The following is a 12,448-nucleotide window of genomic DNA, read 5'->3' on the forward strand; positions in this document are numbered from 1 at the left end:
AGTTGTCGTCCCATTCAAATCTGGCATTCTTTCTAGTCAATCGTGTCAGAGGCCCTGATAAAGCTGAGAATCCCTCAACAAAACAACGGTAATATCCGGCTAACCCCAAAAAACTCCTGATCTCCTGTACATTCCTTGGTCTAGCCCAATTCACTACCGCCTCAATCTTACTAGGATCCACAAAAATTCCATCTCCTAAAATAATATGCCCCAAAAATACAACTTTTCCGAGCCAAAAGTCACATTTGCTGAACTTGGCATACAGCTTCTTTTCCCTGAGTATCTGCAAAACCTGCCTCAAATGTGTCTCGTGCTCCTCATAGCTCCTCAAATAGACCAGTACATCATTAATAAAAACAACCACAAACTGATCTAGGTATTGGTGGAAAACTCTGTTCATTAAGTCCATAAATACAATGGGAGCATTCGTCAGACCAAATGGCATAACTAGGAATTCGTAATGCCCATACCTGGTCCTAAAAGTTGTCTTCGATACATCCTCTACTCTCACCTTTACCTAATGGTAACCTGATCTAAGGTCAATTTTAGAATATACCCGTGCACCCTAGAGCTGATCGAACAAATCATCGATACGGGGTAGAGGATACTTATTCTTGAGTCACTTTATTAGTCTCTCTATAGTCTATACACATGCTCATAGACCCGTCCTTCTTTTTCACAAACAGCACTGGAGCTTCCCACGGAGATACACAAGATCGTATGAAGCTCTTATCAAGCAAATCCTACAACTGATCTTTCAGTTCTGCTAACTCTATTGGCGCCATTCGGTTTGGTGCTTTAAAGATCGACGTTGTACTTGGAAGTAGATCAATAGGAAAATCTACTTCACGATCAAGCGGCAAACTTGGTAATTCATCTAGGAACACATACGAAAATTCTTTCACCATGAGCGTATTAATAAGCTTTAATTCATTTTTTGACATTTCTTTCACAAAAGTCACAAATCCCTGAGAGCCACTCTGGAGGAGTCTCCTCGCCTGGACAACTGAGACCATCTGAGGTAAGGATTGCACTTGTGACTCTGTAAATCTAAATTCTGGTTTCCCTAGAGGTCTGAAAATCACTTCCCTTACACGACAATCTATAATAGCATAATTAGCTACTAGCCAATCCTTGCCAAAGATGATATCAAACCCATGCATATCTAGCACCACCAAATCGGCAGATAAAATCTTTCCTTGAACATCAACTAGACAACCATGAAGTACCCTATTACATCTCATCATTGACCCGGTCAGTATAGCCACTAACAACTCGACATCTAGTGGTTGTGTTTCAACCCCACATAATTTAACACACCCCAAGGAGACAAACAAGTGTGTGGCACCAGAATCAAAATGTGCAATAACTTTAAATGAAAACATGTTAACCATACCCATCACCACCGGCCGCCTCAACATTGCCCAACCTCAAAGCAAAAACCCTGACGGGGGCATATTCCTTTATTAGCCTCCATATGGCGCCTGGTAGCCTCCTCGAGCAGCTCTAGGAGCAGGAGCAGTACCAATCTGTGTCGGACACTCCCTCATCATATGTCCTGGCTCCTCACACCTGTAGCAGACACCTCGCCCAGCACGACACTCCCCCAGGTGTCTCTTCCCATAAGATGGGCAAGCTGGAGATGGTTGTATACCCTAAAAACTGCGATTCCTGGCCTCTCACCTCTGGTCTCTATAATAGCCACCTCTCTTCCACGAACTACGTCCAATCCCCTGTTGGGAACCAAAAGGTGCGGATCTCTTCTTGTGTCTCTACTCCTCAGCCTCCAATCGCTCCCCAATCTCTGCTATAATGGCTCTATCAACCAGCTCGGCGAAGTCCTACAACTTCAGTATCAATACCTGCTTGTATATTTCTCTCCTCAAGCCTCTTTCAAACTGTCGTACCTTCTTCGCCATATCTGGAATGATGTATGGGGCGAAGCGAGATAGCTCGATGAATCTCACTGCGCACTGCTGTACTGACAACTGTCCCTGCTTCAAATTCAGGAACTCCTCAATCTTAGCCTCCCTATACGAGGTAGGAAAATACCTATTGAAGAAATTTCTTTAAACCGCTCGCACGTCATTTCCACAGGTATAGTCCTCTGCTGCTCTAATAATCTCACCACTTACCCCCATCTCTCGGCCTCTCCAGTCAGTTTATATGTGGCAAATAGTATCTTCTGCTCCTCCGAACACTGCAGCACTGCAAATATTTTCTCAATCTCCTACACTCAGTTTTCAGCAACTGCAGGATTTGTTCCTCTTGAGAAGGTCGGAGGACTCATCTTAATAAACTTCTCAATCGAGCTACCGTAGCCTGCTCATGGACCACCTTGATCCTTCGAACTCCTAGCAATTTCTACCATAACCTGTTGTGTTACACTGCGTAAGATGGCATCTGAATCACTACTCGCAGTGCTTGAGGGTCCAACACCCTCACTCCAACTGGTGTGGGCACTATTGCCACCAGGGTCCATCCTGAAAACAAATAGCTTAACTCAGAACCCCTTCACTATACATATCACTCAACTCATATAGTATATTCTTCTAATTAATTCATCTGTCCTGATCTCAATTCAAGGCTCAATCCTGCAACCTAGATACCCAACCCGATGATAGTTTACAATGACTTTCCTGAAATCGTCACCCCAGGAAAATCATACAAACCACCACGGAAGTCTTGCATCTAGACTACAAAACCATACCTCAAATCCCCTTATCCTATACTCTAGTATTATTACTGCTGCACTCTAGAGTTAACAAAACCTAATATCCTACGCTCTAATACCAAAATGTAACGTCCTCGAATTCCTTAATATAAAATGAAATATAATAAATAAAATGGTCAACCCGAACCTATGGGTAACGGGGACACCTGTCAATCACAGCGAAAACCTAAGCAGCGGTAAGTATAAAATCTTAATCATCCAACCATAAAATATAATACTAGAGTTTAATACATCATCAAAATACTGTATTTATACACAGCTTTCAAAACATCAAAATAACTCTAGGATCATACAACAAAAATCTCTTGATCATAGATCAAAATCTTACCCTCCTAGTGGGGTAACTCAACTCACTCAGCGGCGGCCACGACCCGCCGGGGTCTCAGGGTCTCCTGAAAAATATATTAATTTTAGGGGTGAGACACTTCTCAGTAAGGGAAAAAAAACTAAATAGAGTTGTGTAGCAACATGCACATTTAATGCAATTATACATATACAATACATTTCATATATCTGCAAACATTCATCATATCGTACTGAATAATCATATATTTTCATATTTGCTAATAAATTATATTATACACAAAACATCTGTTATAACTGATAGTACTGAAAACATACCCAAGATGAATAGCTAGCTGATGTCATGTATTACCCCCCATGCAGTTGTTGGCCAGCCACTGCCGAGTCAAAAATGTCTGTAAGTACGATGGGCCCGCCACACCCTAGTCCGGACTTCCAGGTGGATGTCCACACTCTACTGAAAGCCACATCGACTATCCATCTTCCACCCCCTCGTAGGGTGGTTAGCACTAATCTTAACATAGATATCTGATCTATATATAGCTACGGTATCGAGCTCCTGAAATTGAACTGAACTATCATCCGGGTTCTGATAACATATAATACATGATAATATAGCATCTTTCATAATTTCATACGGCCTCGTGGCGAATATTTCATAAATGCACCCTTGCGCCGAAATCATACGTAAATACGGCCTCGCACCAAAATCATACATAAATATAGCCTCGCGCCGAAATCATACATAAATATAGCCTCGCGCCAAAATCATACATAAATATATATCATTCTGAAAATAATCCATCTGTTATGTATTTTCAACATCATAATGTATTATATTCTTTCATAATTTCTCAAAACATACTTCATTCATACCAGTATCATATCATGATATTTTTCCACGTGAAATAATATGCATGCCACACATTTGCTGTATAAAACCATACATTGTATTCTAAAATCATAATTTCTAGCATCTCATACATATATACACGTTTCAACATAATAGCAGTATTTTTTCTAAACGTGCATTAATTACATAATATTCAAATATCATACATATTTTTAGGGAATCAATTTGCTCATAAATAATAGTAATTTGCGTGAAAAATAACTGCTTTAGTTTATTCCCTTACCTGGCTACTGAGAAAAACCCCTATAAACTCTAGTCTCACACCCGTAGGATTTCCTAATCAATACCCTGAAAATGAAAACTCCCAATATTAAACTTCAGTATTTTCACGCGTATATCATTTCCTATAACTACCGTAAGACCAAATTTGGCTGAAAAGGCCTTACCTCAACTCAAGAATGATTTCCAACTTGCTTTCACCAACGATCTGCTCCAGAAGATTTGGAGAGAACTTCCCAAGAGCGTCGTGGTGGCTTTGGATTATCTATCCAGCGTAAATTCAAACCGAAATCGACGAAAGAGAGCGAGAGGAGAGAGATTTCTTAATTGGGAAGTAAAAATTTGGATTTTAGATATTTATAGGACAGGATTCGTCGACGAGCCACGTAATTCATCGATGAGTCCTTTAATAATTTCATCGATGAAATCCATACCTCGTCGATGAAATTTAGTCTACTCAAAAACCTCTCTCGGTATCTCCTCGTCGACGAATCCTGTCTTTGTCAACGAATTCTCTTATAACCTCGTCGACGAATTCCCTATATTGGTCGACGAAGCCCTGATGATTCCCTCGGTTATTCCTTTCAAAGTGTAATGTCGTTGACGAACTTGAAGTGTTTGTCGACGAAGTCGACCTCCTCCTTCTGTTATTGTTTTCCATCTCCCTTCCTCTATATTATTTAAATTCCATTTTTATTCGGGTTGTCACACCTAGTGTATCATCGTGGGGAGCTCCAGTCTTATTTGTAAAGACGAAAGATGGGTCCATGAGGATGTGTATAGATTACATGAAAATTAATAAGGTGACAATCAAAAATAGGTATCCTCTACCCTATAAAAATGATTTATTTTATCATCTTCAGGGTACACAGGTTTATTCCAAGATTGACCTTAGATCAGGCTACCACCAAGTGAATGTTAAAGCAGAAGATGTCTCGAAAATAGCCTTTAGGACGAGGTATGGGCATTATGAATTTCTAGTTATCCCTTTTGGTCTGACGAATGCTCCTACTATGTGTCATAGACTTGATGAACAGAGTTTTTCATCAGTATTTGGACCAGTTCATTGTAGTTTTCATTGATGATATACTAGTTTACTCAATGAGCTTTGAGGAGCATGAGATGCATCTATGACTGGTACTTTAGATGCTCAAGGAAAAGAAATTGTATGCCAAGTTTAGCAAATGTGAATTCTAGCTAGAGAAAGTTGCGTTTCTTGGGCATGTTATATATGGTGATGGAATTTCAATAGATCTCAGTAAGATAAAGGCAATGGTAAACTGGGAAAGGCCGAGGAACGTTCAGGAGATCGGGAGTTTCTAGGGATTGGCAAGATATTATCATCGGTTTTTAAAGGGATTCTCAAGACTATCAGGGCCTTTGACATGACTGACCAGAAAAAATGCCAAATTTATTTAGGATGATGAATGCGAACAGAGCTTCCAAGAATTAAAGCAGCGTCTTGTCACTGCGCCAATACTAATGATTCCATCGAGGGGTAATGGCTATGTAATTTATAGTGGCTTTGAAAGGGCTCAGTTGTGTATTGATGCAGCATGGTAGGGTTGTAGCTTATGCCTCCCAACAGTTGAAAGAGTATGAAAAGAACTACCCTACTCATGATCTAGAATTGGTTGCAGTGGGACACGCATTAAAGATTTGGAGGCACTATTTGTATTGTGAGAGATGCAAGATATTTTCTGATCACAAAAGTTTGAAGTACTTTTTCACTCAAAAGGAGCTAAACATGAGATGGAGGCGGTGGTTGGAACTTATTAAAGATTATGACTGCGCTATTAGTTACCACCCAGGGAAAGCAAACGTGGTAGCTGATGCTTTGAGTAGGAAATCAGTGGGACTAGCACGTGTAGCTATGGAGGTTCAGTATCTAATCGTGATGGTTCTAGAGAGACTCGGTGTAGAGCTAGTAGAGAGTGGTCCTCAGGCATTTATTGCCAACTTAGTGGTGCAGCCTACATTACAGGAAAGGATTAAAGCTGCTCAAAAAGAGGACCTAAAATTAGCAGAGATAATAACCAGAGTATAGGGTGGTCAGGGAGAGGAATTTAGTATTTTAGATGATAGAACTCTGAGGTTTCACACCAAATTGTGTGTGCCTAAATATGCTGATATCAGGAGAATAATTTTAGAAAAGGCTCACATATCTTTATACATGGTTCATCTTGGTAGTACGAAAATGTATAGGGACCTTTGGGAATTTTTCTAGTGGAGCAACTTGTAGAGGGAGATTGCTGAGTTTGTAGCACAGTGCTTGACATGCCAGTAGGTTAAGGCTGAGCACTAGAGATCGGTAGGTCAGTTGCAGCCACTTTTCATTCCAGAGTGGAAGTGGGATGACATATCTATGGATTTTGTTATAGGGCTGCCATCAGCATTGCATGGTCAGAATGCAATTTGGGTGATCATGGATCATCTAACGAAGACCGCCCATTTCCTTTCCATTAAAAACAACTACTCCATGGAAATAATGGCAGAGATTTATCTTCAGGAGATAGTCCGTTCTCATGGTGTACTAATGTCTATAGTATCGGACCGAGACCCACGTTTCACGTCATAATTTTGGAAGAGATTGCTGGAGGCTCTAGGGTCTCAGTTATCTTTCAGTACGACCTTTAATCCTCAAATAGATGGGCAGACTGAGAGGATGATCCAGATTCTTAAAGATATGCTACGGGCTTGCGTGCTAGAGTTTGGGGGTAGTTGGACCCAGTATATGCCACTGGTAAAGTTTGTGTACAATAATAGCTACCACGTTAACATTAGAATGGCACCTTATGAAGCGTTGTATGGAAGAAGGTGTCGTTCCCCATTATACTGGGATGAGATGGGTGAGCGGTGAGTTGTGGGGCCAGAGTTAGTGCAGCAGACATATGATAAAGTTTGACTCATCAAAGATAGGATCAGTGCAGCTCAGAGCCAGCAGAAGAGTTATGCTGATACTCGCCACTGGAAACTAGAATTTGATATGGGAGATCACGTGTTTCTGAAAATAGCTCCATTAAAGGGAGTTATGAGATTTGGAAGGAAGGGTAAGCTTAGCCCCAGGTTCATTAGCTCGTTTGAGATCCTTGAGAGAGTGGGGTCAGTTGCCTATAGGCTAGCCTTACCACCCGTTTAGTCCAGAATACATGACGTATTTCATGTTTCCATGTTGAGAAAATACGTCCCAGACCCCTCCTATGTGATCAGTTATGGTAAGTTAGAGCTCAGGGATACTTTGGCGTATGAGGAGGTACCAGTGCAGATTCTAGATAGGAAAGATCAGGAATTGCGCAATAAGAAGATTCCTTTAGTAAAAGTCCTATGGAGAAATCATAGGGTAGAGGAAGCTTTTTGGGAGCTCGAGGAGCAGATACGACAGAAATACCTACATTTATTTAGTGGGGTTTAGCAGTAATTAGGAAAAAATGCAAATAAGTATATAATGACCTTTTTTCAAGTTACTTAGTACATGTAATAATATTTTGGTAGTAGGTAGTATTTTGGTTTTAGGAGAATTATAGTTTTTGTATTTGTAATCTCCCAGGACCCTGAATGTAACCACAGTGTTCTTCCACCACAAGTGAGGGTAAGTAATAAAATAAGTAGCCCATTTTCTTTAAATGATGGTGTTCAATATAAATAGTAAATTTCAAGGAAGAAATTTTTTAAGGAGGAGAGAATGTAGGGACCCAGAGAATTATAGTAATTAAATAATAAAAGAAAGTAGAGAAAAGGATTTTTTTCGAAAAGGGTTTCAACAGGGTCTTGTTGACGAGTTATGGGTGCTCGTCAACAAACAAGCTTCTTGGTCTCGTCAGCGGGGATATGCGTCTCATCGATGAGAACTTACCAGGAGACTGTTTCCCAAGGCCTAAATTATGTCGACGAGGGGTAAGCATTCGTCGACGAAACTTTTTCTTCGACTCGTCGACTAGGAGATGTGGCTCATCAACGAGTCACATGGACAAGCATTTCTATAAAAGGCCAAAAATCACTTTCTATGAGAGAAACATGCATATTTCTCCTTTCTCTCTCTCTCTCTCTCTCTCTCTCTCTCTCTCTCTCTTTCTCTCTCTCTAACTTTGTTTCCCTCTCCTTCTCTCTAGAAATTCGGCTTCATTTCACGCTAGTTCGATGATTCGAAGCCGCCACACTACTCCTGGGAAGATTCTATTCATATATGCTGGAGTAGATCGTTGGTTGGGTAAACTTGGGCACCATCCCAAAATTTGGGAAGTTGATTATTTTAAGTTTTATAAGGTATTTGGTATTTCTGGATTGAGGAGATTAAATAATACTGAAGTTTTGCTGGGAAAAAAATGTGAATTTCAGGGTATTGAGCTGGGAACACCACAGGTGCAAATTTAGTTAGATTGAGGGCTTCTCAGTAGTCAGGTAAGGGGATAAACTAAGTTAGTATTTTTCATGAAATTATTTACTATATTGTAGCATTTATTTTCAAAAATTATGCATGTATTAGCACAATGTTTGGGAATACTGCTGTTGAACAGGAAAATGAATTTAATTTTAATTATTAGGAAATATGATTTGAGATCACGTTTTATGTTTAAAGGTATTATTCATATTTGTGTGACATGAGTATAATTTTCATGAAATTATGTTATATCAAAATATTATGATTTTCCCATAATAAGCATGTTTTTCTCAGTTTTTCAAGAAAACTATGAAAACGGTACAAGAACTATGATTTTATGAATATATGATAAACAATACAAGAATTTCATGTTCAGTACGTTATGATATGTTGGTGCAAATGCCATGATTTTCATGTTATGATATGTCGGCGCAAATATCGTGATTCATGTTGGCTTAGAAGCCATTATTACGTATGATATGCAAGAATTCATGAAAATATTATCATGTCAGGTATTATAATGAATATGAAATAGCCATGTAACAGTATTTGAAACGTACTATATGTTATCGGAGCCCGAATGGTTTAGTTTAGATTTCACGAGCACGGTACCGTAGCTACAAGTTCATGTTCAAGTTCAAGTACAAGTTCATGTTAGTGCTACCACACATCTTATGTAGAGTGTGGGAGATGGCAGTTGATGTAGCTTTATGGTAGTGCAAGCGCTCCCCTGGTAGTCTAGACCAAGTGGGGCAGACCCATCGTACTTACAAACTTATGTTTGATCTAGTATGGTTGGTCAGCCATTGTTAGATCCTGCCTTTGGGCCACACAAACTAGTCATGTGGGGGTAATACATGACATCAGCTAGCCATCCATCCTGAGTATTAATTCATGCATTGTACAGTATATATAAGATGATTTACATGTTACGAAAATATAGTATGATATGTTATGTTAAGACAGGTTACGTTTTATTTAGAATGTTACAGACAGTTTTACCAGTTATGATTTATGTACTATTTATATTTATCACACAAGAATACTCATGTTGTCACACACTAATGTTATTTTATTTCCCTTACTGAAAGGTGTCTCACCCCAACATTATAAACATTTCGGGAAATATAGATAGAGGGGTGGATAGAGCTCCGTGGCAATAGAGACTTATTCGGCTATCCTGTCAGAAGGGTGAGTTACTGAGTTAGGGTTAGATGGGTTTTTGGAGTGAGACCCTTGGGATACTTTTTGAACCTTTTCTGGATAACTGTCTATATGTACATATACGATAGATTTAGTAGTACTCTGGCATGGTTTCTGGTGTTTTATGGCATATATATAATTTTATTTGCTCCGCTACTTAGGTATCAAAATTGTATGACAGGTATATCCCTTATACCCATGGGTCTAGGTTCATCATGATCTTGATAGTCGAGTCATAATAATAATAATAATAATTATTATTATTATTATTATTATTATTATGGAAAAAAAAATTTATGGTAAAATAGGCAGGTCGTCACATCAGTAATCTGAAGAATTAATTTTAAAACATAAAATAGGAAGAACACCTTCAAATGTCTAAACCCTCAATTCAGTCGTCTGAACCAGGACTTCATAAGACTGACCCTATAGTTCAGTCGTCTGACCCTGTGTCCAAACTATAATTACCAGTGCTTTAAGGAACATCAGATGTCTGAACCCGAGAGCTCAGTCGTCTGAACCTATGGAAGTTTTAAAATTCTGAACTTCAGCAAGAAAACACGCGGGTTATTCACTTAATCAAATTGATCCAATGGTTCAAACTTAACCTAAGGCCGAGATGACTTATAAAAGAAATCTCTAAACCCTAGTGCCTCACTTTTTGCATATGATTAAGGAGTCTTGAACATTCTTGCACACCTCTTGAGAAGCTTTGAATACTATTGCTATGAATCATCACCTGCATTGCAAAGAACACATATTTACTTGGGCATTCGCATATTCAAGATCTGAGCAAATACCCGTGCAACTTCTACTAAATCTAGGTTTGATCTTGAGGTTTGGAAAAGTATTTTATTAAGCTTTCAATTTTTTATCAATCAATTATCTTCTCTATTATTCATTTACTGAAAAATCTTTTTGGGAGTAAGAATCTTATTTTCCCATAGTTATTTATTTGAAAAATCTTTTGGGAATAGCATTCTAAAGTTTGAATCCTGGTGATATTCAAAGTTGCATTTTTTATTCAAAGAGATCTATCTTATTAATGCAAAAAGTATTTGAAAAGCATTGTTTAAATCTTTGAAATATTCAAAGTCATATTATTATTCAAAGATTTAATCGTACGAGTTATTTGATAGCAAGAACTTAAATATGCATAATACTCAAAGACAATTTCATCTCACAAACTTATTCTTGAATATTCATTTTGAGAGATTGATCTTGAGTTATTAATTATATATACTTTTGTGAAAGATCACTACTTGAGAAAATTTTTTGTTTAAAACTAAAATCTTGAAGAAAGTTTTAAATATATCTTTATTCACAAATTTGCTATTTGATTAGTGTAAGAATTATTTGATTGCAAATACTAAGAGCTTGTAAATACATATTCTTGAGGAATATTATTTTTTGAAACACAGTGTTTAAATTTTTGCAATATTCAAAGTCGTATATTTATTCAAAGATTCAACTTGACAAATTATTGATAGCAAGAACATAGATCTACGCATTATTAAAGATTATTTTTAAAATGATCTTATTTTCTAATCATGCATAAAGTATTCTGAAATTGAATTATAAGTTTCTCCAAAGCATTTATTTATAAAATCATTTTTGGGAGATATTGATTTAAAAGGTAAATTTGTGAAGCATATCATTCATATAACGATTGTATTGTTACATACATACTGAGCTTTAAGTTTTATCATATGAATATGTGTTAAGAATTTTTATTGTACTCATTAGCTTGTTCAGAAGCATTTGAGTGTTCAGGAATTTTATCAATCTATTATATTGACGATTCAGGTTGTGAACCGAGAAGGAGGAAGTTGTGCCTCTTGTAAGCAACGAGTAGAAGGAAGTTGTGCCTCTTGTAAGAAGTGGAGTAGGAGGAAGTTGTGCCTCTTGTAAGAAGCGGGTTTCTAATGGGAAGCTCTGTCCCAGTTAAAGGAGCGGATTAGTGCAATCCTTGGGGGTTTTTCCCAAGGCAAGGATGTAAGTCGGGTTTGGCCGAACCTTGTTAAAAATCCAGTGTCTATGCTCTATCTCTATATCTTTTATATTTCTGCATTTATATTCATATTATATCTGCTTGCATGTTTTAAATATGTGTATATATGAATATTTAAAATACATGAGAATAATTGGGTAAAAAAACTGAATTAATTGAGATATCCACGCACTAAATCAATTGAGTTGTATAATACTAAAATCGGTGTGTATCCAAATTTGTGTTTATATGGTTAGAATTTAAATTAAGGATTGAAATACTAAAATATTTTTAAAATACCCAATTCACCTCCCCCCCCCCCCCTCCCTCTTGGGATTACACCTAAATTAACAATGAGGACACTAAGGAAGGAAGTGATGATGAAGAAGAGGAAGATAAGGAAGAAGGGAAAGGTTCTGAAGATGAAGAGCAAGATGAAGAAGAGAAAGATGAAGAAGATGACGAAGACGATGATAATGCAAATAGTTAGATTTTTTTATGTATTAAGTAACTGAATTTTGGATCTTTTTTTATGTATTCAAACGCTTAGTTTGTGTGTCACCTCACTTTTATGGTTGCTTGTAATGACTCTTCGCGTGTATGGTGACTTCTTTTGTTTCTATCCCTTATTTATTTTTGAATAATGACAAAGGGGGAGAGAAATTGTTAGCAAAGATGAATTGTAAGCAAAGACAAAGATGGATTGTA

The 12,448-nt window shown here is 37.8% G+C and overlaps 1 protein-coding gene across 1 annotated transcript in view; it reads left to right on the plus strand.

The window, feature by feature from the left end:
• LOC131153829 (nucleosome assembly protein 1;2-like) overlaps nucleotides 1–12,230 on the plus strand; it is a 29,398-nt gene extending 17,168 nt beyond the window's left edge. The window contains exon 3 of the mRNA XM_058106281.1: nucleotides 12,108–12,230. Coding sequence (XP_057962264.1) covers nucleotides 12,108–12,230 — 123 coding nt within the window. The remainder of the gene's footprint in view (nucleotides 1–12,107) is intronic.
• The last annotated feature ends 218 nt before the right edge of the window (nucleotides 12,231–12,448 follow it).

The sequence above is a fragment of the Malania oleifera genome, chromosome 4, assembly GCF_029873635.1.
Source record: "Malania oleifera isolate guangnan ecotype guangnan chromosome 4, ASM2987363v1, whole genome shotgun sequence".
Lineage (NCBI taxonomy): Eukaryota > Viridiplantae > Streptophyta > Magnoliopsida > Santalales > Ximeniaceae > Malania > Malania oleifera.